The 22,508-nt window shown below is 41.8% G+C and overlaps 1 protein-coding gene across 6 annotated transcripts in view; it reads left to right on the forward strand.

Moving 5' to 3' along the window:
* Positions 1 to 22,508, forward strand: part of DBF4B (DBF4 zinc finger B) — a 235,744-nt gene that overhangs the window by 137,789 nt on the left and 75,447 nt on the right. For all 6 annotated transcript variants that reach the window (XM_044055101.1, XM_044055098.1, XM_044055096.1 and 3 more), the window contains 2 exons: positions 3,038 to 3,104; positions 17,730 to 17,806. In XM_044055101.1, coding sequence (XP_043911036.1) covers positions 3,038 to 3,104; positions 17,730 to 17,806 — 144 coding nt within the window. The remainder of the gene's footprint in view (positions 1 to 3,037; positions 3,105 to 17,729; positions 17,807 to 22,508) is intronic.

The raw sequence follows: 22,508 nt of genomic DNA on the forward strand, positions 1-22,508 counted from the left end.
TACATTGTACAGAAAGCTTTCTATATGGCCCACTTCATTAATAAGGGTGTCTCATCCAGGTACGAGGTGGTCATAACATCCCTGTAGTTTTCCTTTATAAGACCTATTGAATAAAAGACCCCTTTCGGAATGCACCTCACAAAGCACATGCAGCAGATGGGCTGGAGAGACCATAGAGGTTCCTCACCAGGAGAATCCAGGGCATAAAGCATCTATCCTACACAGATGGGCTAAAGGCCCTGTCACTCTTCTCAGTATCAGACTCCTCAGAGGTGACCTTTGGCTGGCATACAAAGCAATCATGTACCTGTCTTGCTAGGACAGCAGCATGTCCACAAGTCGAGCTCCACTCGAGAAACACACATGCACGACCTCAACCTGGTCTGTGATCTCAATAGGACTTGTTGGCAGGACAAATGTGTCCCAGAGATGACTACTTCTGTGGAATAGACTCCCTCTCCACGTCAGAGTACCTCATTAACCCTTTAAGTGCAAACTGGATGGGGAACAGAAAATACACCCCTGAGAATCCACCTGTGTCCCTGCCGGACAGGGGCATCGGATGCGGTTTGGAACATGGGCTAAATTGTTGGCTAGGCTTTTAAGTGCCTCAGGATCAATAGCCTAATTTCCTATGGTCCTGTGATCCCATATAGCGCTACTGTTGGATTTTTGTATAGCTACAGATTTTGACTTCTCACCTGTTAGCAAGAATAGCAGTGCACCCACAGCACACTCTCTTAAGAAGACCCAAAGCTTTATTTATATAGCAGTGTTCATCAGTGCTCAGTTTAAATTTTCTAGTGTGCTTATAGTTCTCAGTTTATACTTCCAGCAGTTTGCCTTACTTTTACTCTATTGTGGTGCATTTTCAGACTTCACTGAATCAAGTCTTTCATCTTGTTTACTCCCTAAAACATTTCATTTTCAAGTGTTTTCCAGAGCGTGGAAGTCTTCTTTAATACACTTGTTTTTGCTTTTTATACATCATAGAAAAACATTTTCTAGCACAATCTCCAAATTTGATTAAATGTTTGAAAGAGCCCATTTACTTTACCATACCTACTGCGAGTTTTAAAAAGACATTGAGCACTCTTGGCCTTAATCTTTGATCATTGCATGGATCTTTTTCAGAACATTGCCCTGTGACTTTATTCTAGATCACTACTCTTTATCCTTATTTTATTTTACTGATTTCTTTTCATAAGTTAATTCCTTTCACTATGTACTGGTGGTTTTCAGTTGGTATAAGCACATCCGCAGCTTTTGAGACTTTGTGAATGTCTTTTTAATAGTCTGTTTCTTTCACTGCAAATTACTGCATCCTGTTTAGAGAATCCTGTAACTTGATTTCACGGTCTTTGGATTTGTTTTTCAGATCAATAACTTTTCTTGTCTGACAGCAATTTAAATGTTTCTCCAAATGATGCTGTTTTTTCTCTGGGAAAGGAAAGCTAGATATCTTTTACGGCTTCTTTTGCAGTACATGCAGGAATGCAGCACACTGCCACTACTTAGAATGAATTGCATCTTTTTTTAGATCAGTTTTCTTCCAAATTTCCTTCTGGTAAATGAAATTCCAGGCATGTGTAATTGAGCTATACATTTCTTCTGGCTGAAACTTCATCACTCTAGTACCAGTTTTTGTATGGAGACTTTGTATATATAATGGGCAGACACTGTGTAGTTTAAGCTCTGGGAAGTTTGTATTTCACTTTAGAAAAAATTCTAGCTACTCCATGTGTTTAGTGATATGGAAAATGACTGTAGCCACATTGTTAGCCTTATAAAGCTGTAATGAGTGCAGTTGTCAAAGTTGTTGCTGCAAAACCCTTCATAAAATCAAGAATCCCGAAGAAGCAGTGCACCTTGAAATGACCAAATTAAAATATTCTGTTTGCCTCCTTTTCCAGCTTGTGTTTCTCTGAGAGAAAAGTGGTACTGGTCAGCAGGATGCATTGCCATTGTAAAAGATGCCATTCTGCTTTCAGAGTACTGATGAAAGGCCCCCTTGGATGTTCAAGCTGAACTTGTATTTGGTCCCAACCAAGTTAAGAGGGTCTGGGGAGATGATTTGTTACAGATGACTGTATCAGGGAGCGGGTTGTGACCTGAATTTGAATGGGGAAAATGAACACAAGGGAGGTGGTATATGCTACAGTTGGAGGTAAGGAAGATGGGGTTTTAAAAATTTCTCTTCATAGAGAGAGTGAAACAGTCCTGGAATGTCTTGCCAGATATGATACGAGGTATAGATTGTGAAATTGCCTTTACTAATTCCATCATTCTGTAGCATACTTGGAGGCGGACATCTGTGTAAACTCCCCCTTAGCAGTACTCTTTTATGCTTGTAAAATTTACTTGTGGTTGCAGAGCTTGACTGAATAAAATTTGCTGCAGCCAGTAGTGTCAGAACTTGGCCAGTGATTTGTTTTCCCTGTTGCCTTAGCTACTTCCTTTGCAGGTCAGTGCATTTATGGCAGTGCTTCTTCTTTGTTAGAGTATATTGATCTCAAAAGTGAATGCAGCCAGTCTTGTAACAAAAATTGATCTTATTTATGGGGGAAAAATTAAAACACGTTCAGCTGAGAATTCCCAGTGGGCAGGTATGAAGAGCAAAAAGGCTGATATAATGCTACAGCATTGCTTTCTTAATGACCACCAATAATGGTTGGTATTCTGATGCAAGTTTGTTTTTTATCCGTTTGGACTAATGGCAGATTTCTAGTTCTTTCACCGACTAAAGATCGGTTATGATGTAAATGTCACAGAGAACAGTTTTTGTACTGTTAGAGACCCCCCCCCACTTGTTCCTACTTGCAGGTGATTGTTGTAGTTGTCATATGTCAACGGTCTGTTTTACAAATTGATGTTCGATTTGTCCACCGTGTTTACAGTCTTATTGCTGAAGGTTGTCTGTGCCAGGAAGTATAAATCTGTTGACTTTGCAGTTTAATCTGAGCTGCTTCTAAACTGCATTTCTGCACAATAACCTTTCCGTATGTGGGTTTATGTCTGTATTTTTTCTCCAATGCAGGATCGAAGCAACAACAATGTTCTGACCAATGCTCGTGCTTGGGGTGTACGAATCCTGTATTTCGATGGTATCCTTTTTTGAGAAAAGAATTGTCATGCACAGAATTGTTCTGTGAATATAAGCAATGTGATAAGCGATGGTTTCTTTGAGTGAAGTTCTGGTGGTTGGTTATTTTTGCAAACCTTGGGCAAAAATGAATATTTAAGTTTAAAAAGTGTTAGAGGGGCTGAAAATTCTGCAGAAAAGTAAGGCATGAATGTTTACAGCTCACTATCGCTGAACTGCAGCCCAACCTATTCAAAGTTTTTTTTTTTTTTTTTTTTTTTTTTTTTATACAGAATCACAGCTTCAAGAAAAAAGTGCAAATGCTACATTTTAGAAGGGAAGGTGAGGCCCATATACCCCCTTCTAACTGTTCAAAAGACTGAGAATCGTCTGGTTTTGGCAGCCCCATTGTTTTAAACTGTGAAGGAACTGGCTTTTTTTTTTTTTTTTTTAACAGAATTTGCTTTGAGTAGTGTTGAACTGAATCCGTATTTATTATGATTGGTCTGAAGACTGTGTACATGGGTGTAAAAGTTTTGTGTTCCATATCTGAGGTATTTGGTCAGTGCATAAATTTACTTGCTGTTTGCCTCTTGCCTGCTGACTATAAAGTCATGCCAGCTGGATTTGGGAGCCTCATCTCCCAGATGGGGTATCCCCAACACAATGGTGAGACATCCAGACGGGTCAACATATAGGCAGGTGTCAGGGTGCTTTATTTCCCTTGCCAGCTTCTTGACAATGCGGGTATATGTTATAGACCTTAACCGTCCCCTGAGATAGGGGATGAATAATCGGCATCACTGCAGGAACCACTCTCCCATCACTGTGCACTTGCAATAAAGATAATGACTATGTGGCTTGGGGGTTGTACACCTGCTCTAAGGTGGTGCTTGCATCACCATGCTGCTTTTCAAGGGTTGTGGCCCAGGTCAAACCCACTCAGGATGGGCATGCCCATCCTCATACTCGAAGCAACAGGCACCCATTCTGCTATTGGAACTTTTATCTGGGACATAGCCAAATATGTTGTGATCCTAGTTGGTGTACATGTGTAGGAACTGACATTTTATAGAATGCAGATGTTCTTCATCCCACATTGCTGCAGTCCTAACACTTGGGTAGTCCGCTGTCCCAGTCGGCCCGAATACCAAAGTATATGGCTGACGTCTGTCAAGGCGCATTAGTCTGACGTCAGGACGTCAGGGTACAAATGCGCATGACAGACGTCATATCCTCAGTCTTTTTTGCCGCATGGTCCGATGCAGAAGCAGTTTTGCGAGTGCAGGTTGGCGTTCTGAAATTTTCTGAAGTCGGAGTTTCAGACCGAATCAAAGTTGGCTAAGTACCCGTTGGGAATATTTTGTTTTTTCTTGCCTCAGTATTTAACCGGATGTCAGAAAAAGTGAATAACTGTATTTCTTGTGGGAAACAGATACCTCATAGGGATGACCATACCTTGTGTATACCTTGCTTAGGGCCTGAGCACGACGTTGTTGGGTGTCGCTCTTGTGCTAGATTTAACAAACGCACTATAAAGAGAAGATTAGACTGTGCCAGGTTAGTTTTGGGAAGCGTTGTAATTATAAAATGCCGTCGGATGCTCCGACGCCCGCTTCGTCCAAAAAGCGCAAGGACAAAGCAGCAAAGCCTAGGTTGGAAGAACCGTCAGTCCCGGACGTCGGTTCTTTAGAAGGCTTGGTGGAGCCGGTGGTTCTGCCAGAAGTTAATTTGGAGTCTCAGGGAGAGACTTTACTGTTACAAGATGTGTCCTCTCAGGAGGTAGGCCAGGCTGAAGGGGCTTCTCAGGTGGCTGTTCTCCCCTCCCTTCCTAAGGTGGTTAGGCCCTCCCGTTTCCAAGGCTTCTTTGAGAGGCAGGCCGGGTTTAACTTCAGTGGGTGCCTCTCCTAGTTCTTCAGGATCTTTGCCTAAGAAACATATGCTTAAAATGGCAGAGGATTTGATTACTATGATTAGAGGTTCTATGCCCCCTCCTGATAAGAGGCCTAGGGTGGAACCTGAGCTTGAGAGTTTTGAGCAGTGTTCGGAGGCTTCTGAGTCTTCGGCTGAAGACTTGCAGGAGTATCCTCCTTATTCTGATGTAGATGATTCTACTCCTTCAGCTTCTCCTCCTGAGGATTTTTCTTTTTCAGAGACTCTTCATTCCATGAGGGAGCATTTTAAATGGGAAGGTCAGGATTTCTCTGATTCCAGGAAGAGGCTTAGGGAATTTTTGTTTTTACCCCAGCATAGGCCTTTAGCTATACCTCCTGTTCTGGATGTGGTGGAAGATGTTTTTGCAGAGGCTTCCCTGAACCCTGATTTTTTGCCTCCTGCCCCAGTGAAACCGGATAGGTATTATAGGGTGCCTGAAGCTCATAAGTATCTTTTTAAGAGTCCTAGGGCAGACCCAGAAACTGTTTCTCAGGGGCCTGAAGGTGTTAAGGCTTCTGTTGTTAAAAATCCTGTTCCTCCTGATAAAGAGGCAAGGGCTTTGGATAGATGGGGAAAGAAGGTGTATACTTCTTCCACTTTAGCCATGAGGGCTTTGAATTGCCAGTTCCACATGTTAAAATATCAAAATTATCTCCTTTCACAATTGAAGTCTAAGGTGGATGCTCTGGTGGAAGGTATTGAGTGTAAAGAGTTGCAGGATTTAGTTCATGTGTCTGAACAGGTGGGTAAGCATTCCTTGCAATGTGGTTTTGATGCTGTGCAGGCCTCTTCGAGGGTGGCTGCCACTGGTTCTGTTCTTCGCAGGCACGCCTGGCTGAGGGATCAGAATTTAGCTGAGCATGTTAAGACAAGGATTTTGGATGCTCCGTTAGTCTGATGTGTTGTTTGGTTCGCCTGTGGAAGCAGTTTTAAAGAAAATGGAGGACAAGGCTAAGTCTATGCAGACTGTTAAAGATTTTTGCAGGTTCAGCCTCCAAGTTTAGTAGAAATTGGCCTACTAAGGGATGGACATATCCTGCTTATGATTCCCAGTCTAGGGGTAGGTCTAGACGTGGTAGGGGCAGAGCTCAAGGTTCTTTTAGGCCTAGAACAGGGAGTTCACCTGCTCAGTCTTCTGGTGAGGGCCGGGGTCAGCCCTTTCGTAAACAGACCCAATGACCTGCCTTTTCAGCTGCCAGTGCTTTCTCGTCTGGCAGCACCTTTGGGAGGAAGGCTGGCACTTTTCAAAGAAAATTGGAGTTTAATTACCCAAGACAGATGGGTATTGGATATCATTCACCACGGTTACAGGTTTTATTTCCATACCTTGCCGCCTTTCAAAGGCATGCCAGACATTCCTCCTCTACAAAGAAAAGAGGCTCACAAGCAAATTTCTCTGTTACTCCAAATAGGGGCCATTCAGCCGGTTCCTGTGCCAGAAAGGGGCCTAGGATTTTATTCTCGCCTGTTCCTAGTACCAAAAAAGGGGAACACGTGGAGACCAATTTTGGATTTATCTATCCTCAACACTTATTTGGACATTCCCAAGTTCAAAATGTTGACGTTACAACAGCTTTTACCTCTGCTGGGAAAAGATCACTGGATGGTAACTTTAGATCTCAAGGAGGCTTACCTTCATGTGCCTATCAGACTAAGTTGCAGGAAGTATCTGCGTTTTCGAGCTGGGAATTCCCATTATCAGTTCTCTGCATTGCCCTTTGGCTTATCTACTGCCCAGAGTATTCACAAAAGTTCTGGCTCCAGTGATAGCTTACTTCAGGCTAAAAGGAATACAAATCTATCCTTACTTGGACGACTGCCTGATTCTGGCTCAAGAAAAGGAAGACCTTTACAGCATTTGGAGTATGTGATAGCAGTGCTAAGATGCCTGGGGTATTCTGTGAACGAAATAAAGTCCAGTCTAGTACCCTCTCAAGACATGTGCTTTCTGGGTGTAAGACTGAATACAGCAACCCAGATGGCCTTTTAACCCCGGACAAACAAAAGAATCTTTCCTTTACTTCCATCAACTATCCCTTCAGTCCGGGCTGACTGCAAGGACAGTCCTTCAAGCCTTAGGGTTCATGGCATCTTGTATTCTGGTGCTTCCCAATGCCAAACTGCATATGAGGAAGCTGCAATGGTATCTCAAAATGTATGGACACAGCACTGCCAGGATTTGGACACTGTCATTCAAATAATACCTTGCATTCAAAAGGAATTTTGTGGTGGGCTCAGGAATGTCACCTAACCAAGGGACTCTCTGTGACCCGGCCAGAGGCGAGTCAGATTCTAACGACAGATGCCTCAGACATAGCTTGGGAGCTCATCTGAATGGAAAGTGGATACAAGACAAGTGGCCTGCCAGACTACAGCATCTACATATCAACATGAAGGAGATGTTAGCAGTCCAGTTTGCATTAATGGCTTTCAAGGAGTTACTTCTTCCAGGGCAGGTGTTGATTCTAACAGACAACACAACTGTCATGTGGTACATCAACAAACAAGGGGAACACATTCTTATCCTCTATGCAGGCAAGCAATGATTTTGTGGGAGACTGCGCTCAGCTTGCAACTAACTCTTCAGGCAAGGTTTCTGCCGGGAGCACAGAACTCCTTAGCAGATGTGTTAAGCAGGCAAATCATGGATCCCCACGAGTGGAAACTGGATCTTCATGTATTTCGGACATTGACAGTGTCATGGGGAACTCCAGACATGGATCTGTTCGCTTCTCCACTAAACCACCAGCTGCCAAAGTTTTGCACGAAAAGGTTTCATCACACAGCTTGGAAAGTGGATGCTTTTTCTTTCAGTTGGAAAAATCTTCATGTGTATGCCTTTCCACCTCTGCCTCTTCTCCCAAAGGTACTCCTAAAGGTCAGACAAGACAAGCCAAGGATGATTTTAATAGCTGCAGATTGGCCTCGGCAACACTGGTACCCATTACTGAGGAGTCTGGTAAGGAAGTCTCCATGGCCTTTACCTTTGATTCCACACCTTTTGTCTCAGAGGGACGGTCATCTACTCAATGTCAAGCTTCACTCTCTTCATCTAACAGCCTGGCATATTCTGTTTTGAAACATAGCAGGTCTCAACTTCCTCAACAAGTTTTGAATGTGATTATGGAAGCCAGAAGACCTAGTACAAGGAAAGTGTATGCAGAAAAATGGAAGAGATTTTTATTTTGGAGTGCAGCAAAGGATTTAGAGGTTTCTGAGCCTAATTTGAGTGTGGCTCTTCAATATCTTACTGAGTTATTGGACAAAGGTTTGTCTTTCTCTTCCATTAAGATTCATGCTGCAGCAATTTCAGCTCACTATGATTGTGACCCACCATTGTTTTCTCATCCTTTGTTCAAGCAATTTCTTAGAGGGGCAAAGAATATAAGACCCCCACGTAGAGCTCCTACTCCTGCTTGGGATCTCAATTTTGTGTTGGAGAAACTTACTCTACAACCTTTTGAGCCTGCGGCTACTGCTGAATTGAAATACTTGTCATGGAAGACTGCTTTTTTTGTTGGCCATTACTTCTGCAAGAAGGGTTTCTGAATTGCAGGCCCTTATGGCGGTTGAGCCTTTTTGATTTTCCATAAGGATAGGGTATCATTACGTACCAATCCTTCCTTTATGCCTAAGGTGGTTTCTAGTGTGGCTTTAAACCAAACTATTCATTTGCCTACTTTTTATGCAGATCCCCAAAATAAGGGGGAAAAGATTTTGCACACTTTAGATGTACACAGGCAGTTGCGTTATTATTTAAGCAGGACTAAGGATTTTAGGCAGTCTCAGCAGTTGTTTGTTTCTTTTGCTTTGAGTTCTCAGGGCAAGCCTGTGTCAAAACAAACTATTTCTAAGTGGATTGGGTTTTGCATTGCATTTTGTTATTCCCATCATGGCAAGGAGATTCCAGCTGGGATTAGGCCTCATTCCACTAGGGCTACTGCCACTTCCACAGCATTTCTAAGGGGGGTGGCAACTAAGGATATTTTAGAGGCAGCTACTTGGAGTTCAGTGCATACTTTCTCTAAGCATTACCTTCCTCTCTACTCTAAATCTAGGGCTGGTTTTGCAACGGCTATTTTGCAGGGCATGTTGACGGCTCCTGCTTCTTTATGATTTGCCAGCCTCCCTTACCTCTGCTTTGGGATTCTACCCAAGTGTTAGGACTGCAGCAATGTGGGATGAAGAACATAGTACAGTTTTGTACCTACCATAAATGTAGATGTTCGAAGATCCACATTGCTGCAGTCCAATACCCTCCCTCCTTCCCTCTGTGTTTAGGGGTGGTTGTGTGGGTGGGGTTGTACTTTTGTAAATTTGTATATATTGTACATATATTTGGTACAGGAGTGTTTGGTGTTTTTTGGTTTTGGCCTTATCTTTTTAGGGTCTTCTGACATCTGGGGCATGAAAAGACTGAGGATATGACGCCGGTCATGCGCATTTGTACCCTGACGTCCTGACGTCAGACTAATGCGCCTTGACCGACGTCAGCCATATACTTTGGTATTCGGGCCGACTGGGACAGCGGACTACCCAAGTGTTAGGACTGCAGCAATGTGGATCTTCGAACATCTACATTTATGGTAGGTACAAAACTGTACTTTTTGATGACCTGCTCTCTATCCATTTATTCTTGTAATTCTGTCTACCGGTTTGGCCAAGTGTTTCCAAGGACATGGGTATTTTTAGTTTTAACTTGTGATTTGAGTATGTTGGTAGTGGGTAGTCTTATTCCTGTTCCTCAACAATGAAGATTGTGTGATAGAATTCTATGCTCAGAGGAAGCATGCTTTTGGTCCATACGAGTCCCTTGTACCTGGTTTAGGTAGTTTACTCAATACAATTACACACTTTCCCTCCTTGGTGTTCATACCATCAGGATATTATCCACTTAACAGTTGTACCTGGGTATTTGCTTTGTGTTCCAAAACAAAACTGTAGGCTTAAGCTCATCTACAGCTTTAAATTTTCTTTGTGATACCTCTAAATGTACGGTCATCATTGAAGCTGCCATTCTTGGACAATCTCTGATCTGTGTTGTGTTTTGTAACCTCTTTGCAATGCTTTTTGATGCAGTTGAAGGAGATGCAAAGATTAATCGCAACAAAATTTGAAAGCTTCAAAGCTGGTCTTGTAGTCAGTTACTCTTGGTCTATCTTATTTTCCAGAGGAGGGCTGTGCCTAACTTAATGCATCAAAGGACCCTTTAGTCTTGGAAAGCCTTGCTTGGAATACCCCAGTGAATTGAACACTAGGACATTTGGCCTTAAGTGTTTTGTCAGCTACACTGTAAATGTGGTAACTTCATACCTTTGAAGTTTCCCCCTCCAATTTAAATTAACTACAGAGAACTTTGCCCATTCATCCATATGTATAAATGAGAACTGAATGCTTGAGCATGCATACATAAGCTCCAGTATTCCATCTGGAGGTATTGGGTTCCTTGATGGCCAGAAGACCTTACTTTTGTTCACAAAACCTTTGGTGTGCTGATTTTCAGCAGTAATGCAATCCTATGTCATTATCTAGCTCCACTGCAGCTGAAAAGATGTGGGTGTGTGAGCATTGCCTGTGGGGTTTGTCAGACTTGAAAAACAGCGCGAGTAGCATGAGACTGAAAGGTAGAAACTAGTGGAACAGAAGTCCAGACTTGACTGTGCTAAGTCTGCTCTGTTGTCAAATCATTTCTCTCCAGCTAATACATGAGCAAAAAGACTTTGTAGTCTTTGTTATGCTGTTTGACCTGTAGAAGATTAGAGCTTGCCTCCTCCATTTGGGGTTCAACTCGTTGGTTTGCTTGGTTGTATGTACTGCTGCACACTTAACATTTAGATGCATCCTGTTACTGGTAGCTTGGGAAGAAGGAAAGTATGGCATTGCCCGAACAGTGGAGGCTTTCCCCTTTTCTATCTGTCTCTTGCTAATGAGGTTTAAGATCTTTCACCAAGCTTTGACTCTCGCAGGGCTTGCTGTGAAGTTCTCCTAGTAGTTGATCTTCAAAACATTTTGCTTGCTTTTGGTACATGCTTTTTGTTATTGTGCAGGTGTTCCTCCTGGCTCTGGCATTTTGTAATACCATTCTTGGTGGAATTTGTGAATCTACTGCTTTTTCAGTGCCTTGGGTAATGATTACTCCGTTCTAGAAATACTCCAATAAGTGTTTCTCTTTAGTCTGTCACCAAAACAGAAGAGGTTGTTACTTTTCCCAAAATAGCAAACCATTTTCTTCACAATCTCTGCCCAGGAATTCCATTCTTCTAGAAAAGCTGCATGCAGCTGTGTATACCTTTTCATCTGTGTTGTACTGTGCCCACTCTTTCTGACATGCAAACTAAAGGGTTAAAAGGACATGCAGACAAACCATTCAATAAAAACTGCAAGGAAAGCTCAGACAAGCTAGAGTTTTCACTGAGAGATGACCTTGAACCTCCTGTAGTGGAGGCCCATGGAATTGTATGCAAATGACCCATTCAGAACATCTTAGTAGTTTCTGTATGTCTTGCAGCTAAACCCCACCAGCTGCGGATATGCATGTTTCAGGCTTTTTGTTCTTGTCGGCACAAGTTTGGATGTTAGTTGGGACATATTACAGACACCTTAATTTTTATGGCCATCAGATGGGTTTAAAAATCCTGTTTATGAAATGTAGCCAAACTATCCACTTGTGCTGGGCTGACAAGGTCAATAAAAGGCTGAAACATGCATGTCCACAACTAGTGGGGTTTGAATTTATTGGCTTGAATGTAACCATAAAGACTTTAAAAAAAAAAAAGTCTTGGACATTCAGAAGCCATTGATGTTGCAGGAGGTGTAAGGTGTCGCACAGTGAAAATTCTTGCTTGCTTGCAGTTTTTACTGTATTTTAAACATGGGGCATTTCTCTCAACTACTGGCAGCAGTGCTGCTTGTAGATCTCTGGTGAGAAACTATTAATTATGAAGCAGTGTTTTCAACCTCTGTTTCCACTTAGCCCAGTGTTCCATAGCTGTAGCATCCTTCTGACTTCTGTGGTGGACATTCTGCTTTGCTTAATTGCATAGTTTTTTTTTTTTTTTTTGTTGTCGCCTCACAGTAAGTCTCTGTCCGGTTCAACTCTCAGAGCGTCTTCTGCGTGGAGACATGCGTGAATGGGTGTACTTTCGTTGAAGGTTGTGTGTCAGGGCTGGCAACTCTGTATATAAAAACCAACTGCCAATCATTAGCGGACCGGAGTTCTGCTGTGGCGACCCCCAACCGGGAAAAGCCGAAAGAGACAACTTTCACTTACAAAATGCAGACACATTTTGAGCGCATACTCTCTCAGATAACGAAAAACAGGATTTGAGTTGTCTGAACTTGGTAACTGTTAAGGGCAGTGTGCTGCAGGCACACTTACCATTTGGAAATTGATACATTCACATGGTTCTTTGGCTTGGAACTTCCAGCTCTGAAGTTCTATTCTTCATGTTTAGGTCTGACTTGCCAAATAGCCTGCGTATACTCGTGGCATTTTGTTGCCTTGTCAAACTTTTGCTCTCCTTCAGTCCCATAGTTCAATCTTTTCTGTTAATTTTTAATGAAAGCCCTGTAAAGACCATGCCAAATCTACATATTGGATCTTTCTAGAGGAGTCTACTACTACTGACTTATGAAGGCTTTGTTTCCCATGAAAAAAAAAAACTGCAAGAAAGAGGATGTCCCATCTACCTCTCCACCCAGGCTCAGGACATATGGTAAGTTTCCAGCCAACAGCTCAAGTCTCCACTTTTCCCAAAACCCGGTCTTATTGAGAGCGCAGCAGAAGTTAACAAGAGTGGTTGGAAACGCTCCAGAAAATTGTGTACAAAATGAGTTTGAATGTGTTTAATTGAATGACATGAGTGCTACTGTTAAAGAAGCATGGAACTTTTCCATGTGGTATTTGTTCCCATTGCAAATTAATGTTTTTAAAGGAATAGGGTGGCAACGGTGGTGCAGTGATTAGCATTGTATCCTCATAGCAAGAGGTTCTCCGGTTCGATCCTTGGCTGGAGTGCCTTCTGTGCAGAGTCTGCATGTCCTCCCTGTGGTCGCGTGGATTTCCTTCAGGTGCTCCGGTTTCCTCCCAAAGACCTGCTGCAGGTGGATTGGTCACTCTAAATTGGCCCTAGGTGTGAGTGTGTGTGTCTTCTGTGGAAGGTTTGGTAAGACGTGCTGCAGGCGGATTGGACACTAAATTGGCCCTAGGTGTGAGTGCATGTGTGTGCGTCTTCTGTGGAAGGTTGGGCGCTGGGCTGGCAACTCAACACTGTAAAACTCCATTGCCAGTGATGAGTGGACAGGTGATCTGCTGTGGCGACCCTTAACCGGGAAAAGCCGAAAGAAGATGATTAACTACATTTGTATTGCCAGAGGAATATTAATATAGCTTGTGTCGTGCTAGATATCAGAGTCTCTGAACGTTACTATGTGATGCATCTGGAAAAATAAGGCTAATACTATTGAAAGACGTACTATAAAATGTATGAATTTCAAAATATTTGAGTGTTTGGGCTTTCAAACATTATATGCACTAGAAATATTTGGTAAGTGACTAAGCTGCCATGGTCTTTGCTAGCATGAATAGTGCATTAAAAGGCCACTTAAAGATTTTTTTCTCAGTTTGATACAATGATTTTTTTTTCTTGTTTTTAAGACTTCAGTATTTTGTATAAGTGTATTCTGATCAAGTTTTTTTTTTCTTAAGTATCAAAAAACTTGAGTAACTGTTGTAATAGTAAGAGTAATGCTACTCAATGCCAGAAGTCTAAACCTCAAGATGCACGCACTCTAAACTCTCCGTAGCATGGAGAACATCGATATCTGTGCAGTAACAGAAACCTGGTTCAAGGCTCCCGAGAGCACCCCAGCACTACCAGGTTATACCCTCATACCATGCTTTTCGGCCCCAAAACTTGGACCGAACCACAAAAGGAGGGGGAGTATCAATATTCATCAAAGATACCCACACCTCCAGGTTGGTGGCACAGCACGAAGCATCAGAGACTATCCATGTGCAACTAACAGTGGGTAAAACTGCCTTCCAGTTTATAGCCTGCTACAGACCACCCTCCCAAACCCAGGAACTCCACTCGGCCTTCCTGAGAACACTGGAAAATATGAAGGTCTCTCCAAACACCATTATATTGGGCGACTTCAACTACCCAAACATAGACTGGGAGCATTACTCTAGCTCCAACACCCTAGCCCAAAGTTTTCTAGAATTTATAAACTCAAATGCTATGGAATAACTTGTTACCACTCCCACAAGAGGGGAAAACATACTGGACCTGATCATCACCAACATGGGGACCTTAAACTAATCTCACTGGATATTCACATCCCGACCCCACCCCCTGCCCAGAAAACCACAGTGAAAAACTTCTCTAAAGCAAATTTCACACTCCTCAAAACCGAGATGGAATCTTTCAAAGCCCCTGGGCCTGTGGAAAATACGTCCCAGACTGCAGAGTCCTTTATAAACGCATTCTATGAACACCTTCAGGAATGCATGGATCATGCAATCCCAAATAAAACAAGACCCAATCCTCCAAAGGCAGACGTCCTGTCTGGTGGACCCCAGCCATAAACAAACTATACAATAGAAGGAGGAAGCTACTACATGGTAGAGCAAAATCCCAAAAAGGGAAGGCATCTCTGATCCAGTATTAGCAAAAAACTACAGGCACTCGTAAAATTGTCTAAGGCCAGCTTTGAGAGAAAAATTGCACAGGACACTAAGGATGATCACAAGGCTTTCTTTAGTTATGTTAGGAACCTGGGTGGGAATTCCCAGATATGCTCAGAATTAGTCAAATGACAAAAAAATACACTGAACCCACAGACCTTGCCAACATCCTAGCTGACAGTTTCAGCGCAGACTCCCCCACCCCCCTTCCCCACCAAAAGGGCAAATATCTATCCCAGCAGAGTGCTGCCCCCCTGACATCTCAGATGCTCAGGTAGCCGCCCTCTCCAAAGCAAAAAACACAGCATCAATGGGACCAGACTGTGTCCTGGGCTGCGTCCTACATGAACTCCAAGAAGAGCTAAACTCAAACATAAAACTACTGTTCAATCTCAGCCTTACTACAGGATATGTACCCAAAGAGTGGCGTACAGCAACAGTGGTCCCTCTCCCCAAAGTTGGTGCCTCAACGGATCCTGGAAACTATTGCCCCATAAGCCTGACTAGCTTGGTCTGCAAAGCTATTGGAAATATCATCATGGACCTCATAAATAAAGATACTGGGGACCTACAGACACTGGATCCTACCCAGTTCGGCTTTAAGGGCAGATCCTGCCTCTTAAACCTGGTCGAGTTTTTTGAAAACAGTCACCAAGGCCATTATAGATAAGCTCACCAGCTTAAACCCCTATGTCACTAGATGGGTTGCAAACTGGCTCAAGGACAGAACCAACGTGGTTAGAATTGCTGGAGCCATGTCAGACTCCAAACCAGTTACAAGTGGCGTCCCACAAGGCTCAGTCCTGGGACCTCTCTTGTTTGGTATATATTTCTCGGAGGTACAGGCCAACACAGAAGGACTGTGGCTGACCAAGTTTGTAGATGACTGCAAACTGGGCGCCATAATAGACTCTCCAGCTGACACAAGCATCCTCCAAAAGGGCTTCATAGAAACAGACAACTGGTACCAGAGCCATGGCCTCAAGCTAAACTCCAAAAAGTCTATAGTCATACCCTTTGTCTAAAACAAAGTGCCCACAAATTACCACATAGGTGGTAATCCATTAAGTACAGAAGAAGTAATTGGGGAGCTGGGGACCCAAGTTGATACTCTCATTTGACAACCACGTGGCCAAAGTGGTTAGAAAAACATTTTATATAGCCCACCTAATCATGAAGGGATTCACATCTAGATCAGGGGAGATCATCGTGCCTCTTTACTCATCCCTCATCAGGCCCGTAATCGAGTACAATACCCCTTTTGGGATGTACCTTACCAGACACCTGCAGTAACTGAAAAGACCCCAAAAGTACCTCACCAAGAGGATCAAAGGGCTCAAACAGATGCCATATGCTGCCCGGTTAAAGAAACTCCAGCTCTACTCAGTGGCATACCGCCTGCTCAGAGGCGATCTGTGCCTGACGTATAAAGCCATGTCCAACCCGGAATTAATGGACATGCTGCACCTCAGAAAATCCAAATCCCATCGAGCTACGCGCTCGAGAGACCTGAACCTCAGCAATGAAATAAATAGGACATGCTGGAGGGGACAGATTCATAACCCAGAGGCTCCCTTCACTCTGGAATAAAATCCCAGTCCAGGTTAGGCAGAGTCCCTCATTGACTCTCTTAAAGAGAAATCTTGATGAGTGGATGGGAGATCGTAGGTTTACCCCGGGTATCACTTCTGTGTCACTGTTAGACAGAGGCACAGTATACTAACCTCGAAAAAGGGCATAGCAAAATTAATTTAAAATGGGTGGCGAAAGCCAAACACACTCTAGCTAGGCTTATAAATGCCCTAGGGCAGATAGCCTAGTATGAACCTATTAATTTTTAACTTGGTTTTATTTGCGTTTTAGGTTTTAAATTGTTTGTAATTTCAGTAATATGAACATTTTAGCAGTGACTGGGGTTGTATCTGTACATGGGTTCCTTATGTTCTACTTGTCTTAATTTTAATCCTTTTCTGTAGCCTTTACCTTTGTAAGACTGCTAAATCTTATGCTTCCTAATTTAGATTACATTCATTTGTTAATGTTTTTCCTCATACAGTGCTCATTTAAAATAATGTTTTGAGTTGTAAACCATATTGTTACAAAAACAAAATGAGAAGTTTTTCTCTCTAGTCCCCTGCTTTAAATAGCTCTTTGCAGTTGGTCTTTAATGGTTACATTTAAATATGCATATACCCCCCCCTACTTACTTCAGGACTTACAGTTATTAGTTGTATTCAGTGTAGTATATGCACTGTAGATTGTCTCTTCTGCAGCCAGTGTTAGACACATTCAGATCTAGTATTTAGTTTGTAAGAAAAACTTGGGTTGCAGGAAGAATTCCCTCTACTTTATGTACTCTCTCTCCTCTTTGTCTTAGTTTTGGGCCCAGAATTGGAGCGTTCTGGGATGGTGTTGCCCAAGTGGGTGTACCATGTGGGGTTTTAAATTCCAGTGTAGCGCCCGGCCCCCCAGTGATGAGCAGTTTACTACTGGTGGTGTCATTCTTACCTGTTGTACACACAGCATTCTTGCAAATTCAGTATTGTGGTGAGTACCTATAGCTTGTGATTTTGCCCCATATGCCTGAGAGCTAGCTCTGAGTTGGTGAGCTGCTGCCTGTGCCAAAGGTAGAGGGTTTTTAATTCCTTCCAACTTAGTTTGCCTACTGTGCAGCTCTGATCAAGTCACTTAGTCAGTGCTCCAGTCTTGCCCTGAAAATGGGACAATTTGTCCAGTGGGCTTACCTTTTAAACCAAGAGGCAAAGTTAAAAAAAAATATATATATATATAAATATATTTTGCGTATTACTTGGTGTGATTGCTTAACCTAGTTCAACTGGTCATGACCAGGCATGTCTGATGTATACTATTGCAGTTAATATTTTTTTTTCTTTTGCACTGCTGTTTTAACTTGCCTAGGAAGCTGCCAAGAGCACATGAAACTATATACGAAGATATATATTGCATGAGGCTGCTAGTACTGTGATAAAGCAAGAGCTGTGTATATCCTTAATGTTCTTTAAGATGTGTTTGCCTATGTCGAAAAGATGATGCAGATGACATCAGTCAAGGAGAAAACTGAATGCAGTAAAAAAATTGAGGTAAATGCATCCAATAATCTTGAATCTGATTTATTCATTTATGGATGACTATGTACTGTTAAGCCATTGTGCCTTGGCACTTTTTTCTTCTGCAAGATGCCTATTTTTGTAATGTACTAAAACATTTTTAGTTCTTGATGCATGGATATTTTCTGTAAGGTGCCTATTTGTCTTGTACTAAAGCATTTTTCTTTCAGACCTATTTAATTTGCATCTTGTTTATATTTTGGATCAAAGAAGATAAATGATACTAAGATGTGTGGGATATATATTGCCAATGAGAGTAATTTCATAATGGCTTTAACTTCATGCACGCGCTCCACCCATTATACATCTCTAACAATTGTACAAGTTTTATAACCTGTGAAGTACCCATGTTTAAAGCTGTGAGTATTGGCAACTGAAACTGAGCAGCCCCTTTCTAGCTTGTGCTATTGTGCATTTGGCAGCACTGAAGATTTATGGAAGGTGCGGGTGGTATTGCTGTTGCACCTTTTGTTTTCCAGTGGTGATTGTTGGAGTACTGTGTAATGCAGAAGACTAAGCAACACATTGTAACTAACTGCAAGGTGTTAAGCAGGTTGAAGTCGCTGCATTTGAAAAAAGCTAGTATATCCCGTTTTTTCACTGAGGTAATGTAATTGAAAGCCATCTGTTCTTCTCTGCCTGTTCGCCTTGTTGAACCAGTGCTTTGCCAGACTACCTAGCATAGATTAAGGACTTTGTGTGCTGTAGTGAGCCAAGCCCTTTTCCTTACTACTCAGCACCTTCTAAAGACTACCCATGCCACAGTGGGTTATATATTTGGCACCAGATGCGAATAGCACATGACACTGCAAAGTGAACAACTACTTGCGTACACAATAACACTAGGGCTACATTTACCTTGCTGTTACCTGACTTCGCCATTTTAGAGAAAAGGGACGTTACCATGACATATTGAAGAACCTACTAAAATGGAAGGTTGTGGTCTGTCCTGTAGGACTTGCTAATCTATTATTTGAGTAGAAATTTATGTTTGAGGTGTGACTGGGAAGAAAGAGGTAATTGGGAACACATTTTCTGGGAGTGCAGTGTGTTGACTGACTTAAGGATTCCCTGTGGGATGCACTGTTGGAGATGCTGCTTGGGCAGATTGTGACGAGAATCGGAATTGCCTAGACATGGTAAGATCTTGCTATCTCTAATTGGGTCTACTTTGACTTGTTGAATCTCATTTCACTCAGACCACTTCGCTAAAAACACAAATTACTGAAATCTCATTTCACTGAACTTTAGTATATATAATTGTGTGTGTGTGTGTGTGTGTGTGGGGGGACAGCCCCCCATATTGGGAGGTGGGGAGGGGCGTAGACCTCACCTTGTTTTATACTGTATTTTACCAAAAACGTCAAAACAATACATTTTAAATAGACATGCATAGTTAGAACACCAATGACCAACTCTGTCCAGAACCCAATATGTCCGCTAAGTGGGGGACTACACACCCCCAAATATAAAACTCCAGGATTGCACTGCAGTGGGGAAAAGGGCATATACCTTTTACTTGCTTTACAGTACTCTATATAGTGCCATATATACTAACTGCAGTTCAGTGAAATAAGATTCAGTGAAATGAGATTCAATGAAACAAAGTAGACACCTCTAATTATGGTGGCTACCAAAAAAGCAATTACTAGAAAATGGAAATAATCTAAACCAGCTATATTAGAAGTAGTGAATAGTAGCATAAAACAACTGGAATTAAGATCTTTAGAAAAAAGTGGGAGCAAACTACATAGAAAAAAAGGGAGGTGTGGCAACAGTACTTACAGGGAAGAATGCGGTGTAAAAGAAGACAGGACTTAAATGAGCTATGTAATATTTGAAAACGATTGGGTAGATTATAAGTTACGTAAATAAGTTGTGTATTATTGCAAGTGGGAGTGTCAGTATGGGTTGTGATGTAAAATTCTTGCAAGTAGGATTGTCACTGTGTTTTCATTTATATAAAGGCATGATAGCTTATGTCGCAAGTGATTGGTTTAGTAATGTTTCTTGTTTAAAAAAAAAAAAAAAAAAAAAGTGGGGCAGGAATGGGTAATTTATGTAATGTTGCCTAGGTTATATGATGTATAGCAGTATATGTGAAGCATAATGTTAATTTTAACTTAATACAGTTCGATTTAGATGTGCATATGTCAAGTGATTTCAATAAGGTGCTTTAAACAAAAAAAAAAGAGAAATTTGTGAGCTGAGATGTTTAGAAATGTACTTTGCTTAATTTTGCTGTGTGTGTTTTGGAGTTGATAAAGTAAATTGGTATAGTATCAGACTGTGTAATATGAGCAGGTGCAAAGATGCCTTGTTAGACACATTACTGTTTTGTGACTGAGTAGGCAGGCCGGTCCAAAGACACTTTTTTCAGTCATGACCCGAACGTACCAAAACAAAAGCAAGCAACGTGAATATTTAAGAAATATACAATATGCAAGAACAAATGCAATGATGTTTATTGCAAATTCTTATTCTTGTGTGTACAGTGAAACATTGCAGCTATAGTCAACAGTAAAATCGAGTTGTTTGCAGTATTTGCATTATATACACAAATCCAATTTGAATTTCAACATTTCAGGAAACAATTACTAGAACATTTAGGGTAAATCAGGAAAAAGTGTTGTGCTGGAGGTAGTATACTGCTAAAATTCAACATTTCAGTGACTTTTTTCCTGGCGGTAGTATGCTGTTTGATAGCAAACTCCGTTCATAGAAGGCCTCTTTGAATTCTGACAGATTCCAGGTCCCTTAATTCAGGTAAGTGTGTGTTCTGTAATGCTGGGCCTAGTCTGGAGAAGGTGCATTCTCTAGTAGCTGTTGTATATGGAGGTCTGCTCAGTGTGAAAACTTTCACCTTGGTGGTACTCTGGGAGTAAACCTGGTCTCAGAGTAGCTTCCATCTGGAATTTATGTAGTAGCAGCTGTGTAGCATTTTGTTGTTGAATACCTAGGAGATTACCTTTTGGTGATTGGAAGCAATTTTAGATGTAGGAGATTAAAAGGTGAGATCTTGTCAGTAAGGAGGACAAATCTGCAAATGTATTTTCTGTAGTCTGAAGTCTTTGGAATTTTTGGGCTGAGAAAAAGGTAACTGGAGTAAGACTATATTCCAATTTAAGGAGAACAACATTTTTGGCTAGGGGAAAAAGGGTAGAAGAGAGCAAATAAGAGATTCTGTAGTAGACTTTAAGTTGAGAGAGTACTCGTAGATATTTTCTTTGAAGAGGTTAGCAGTATCTAGGTTAAGTACTAGGTATTTGTACTCTAATACAAATCCAGGATATGGTTTTATAGACAAATTCTTCTAGATAATGACTGGTAAGGCTGTTGGTTTATGTGGTTTAGATTTCTAGATTTCTGCAGCACTGTTCTGGGAGTACTACATTCAGCTTTTTGTACCAGTTGGTTGTCTTTACAAAATGGATGGCTATGAAAGAGTTTTATTTTTCCTAGAGAAATCTCTAATTGCCTGCAGCTTTTGTGTTTTTGTTGAAATATTCAAGGGTTAATGAAGTCTTGCTCTCTTTCTGCATTTGTTTCCAAAATCAGCCTCAAACAAAAGATGCTTATATTGCCTCTGACCAGCCATGAGATCAGTGCTTCTAGAAAGTAGAAAAAAATGCCATCTCTAATACTAGATTGGCAGATCTGAAATGGTATGTAGTATCCTTGGAGTCTTCTGAGACCAAAAGAGATGTTGAATTCTAGAAGGGCAAAACGTGATACTTTCCTGGGAAAGAATTAAGGTAAAGAAAAGTAGCCCCCCAATAGAAAGATCAACTTATCTCAATATTTTCTCATGTATCTGTTGGCTGAGAGTTGTAGAGAGATGATGGCCTAACTATTCTTATGACCTGGATATAATCAGCCGGGGTGCTGGAGTAGCTGACTTGGGAGTAGGGTGGGAATGAGCAGCAGAGGGACTAACTGCTTCTCCTAAACAGAGGCTAAATAATAAGAAGAGATGAGGACTTCAGTGGTTAATGCCATTTTTTGTGTGTGTGGGTGAATTTACATCTATTAGATGAAGTAGGGTAGTAGGCTCTTGTTGCAGGAGTCCCCATATCTGCTAACTAGCAGTAGAAGTGGAGCTATAAATGTCCTTGTAAACTGCACTGGAAATTATTTAGGTGCAAGGATGCAGATTTTGGGTACCCAGGCCTGTAGATAAGTAGGTTCTGCTCCTGAAACATGGAAGGTTTCTGGTGGTGGGGCATGAAGCTAAGATCCCCAGGCTATTTTGTGATGAGGGGGCTTCTCATCTTGGTGAGGTAGAGATGAAGAAATCCTGCCAAAGATGTAGCCCATGACTGCTTGGATTATGGCCTCTGTTCAATTCATCTGTTACCTTTGTGTAGGTGGGCCCCATATGGCAGGAACAAATGGGCTCAATATTGATAGGATGGGATATGGCAATTGGTGGGCATGTTGGGAGGTGTGGTGGTGGGGGGTTCAGAAAGATCTCTTCCCTTCAGCAAACTGCCTGGATTGCAACAAGCTCAACTGTAAATAAATATAGCTATGAAAACAAAACCGTGTAAGAAACAGTGCAAGAAACTTCTGTGTGGAAGAGTTTCAATTCATATGTATCTAGTTAATCCCAACAGCAAAAAGGAGAGAGCACCACAGCTAGAACAGGTCTATGCAATACAAACAAATTTTAATT

This window comes from Protopterus annectens, chromosome 13.part0 (genome assembly GCF_019279795.1).
Source record: "Protopterus annectens isolate FY-2018-M chromosome 13.part0, PAN1.0, whole genome shotgun sequence".
NCBI classification, from domain to species: domain Eukaryota; kingdom Metazoa; phylum Chordata; order Ceratodontiformes; family Protopteridae; genus Protopterus; species Protopterus annectens.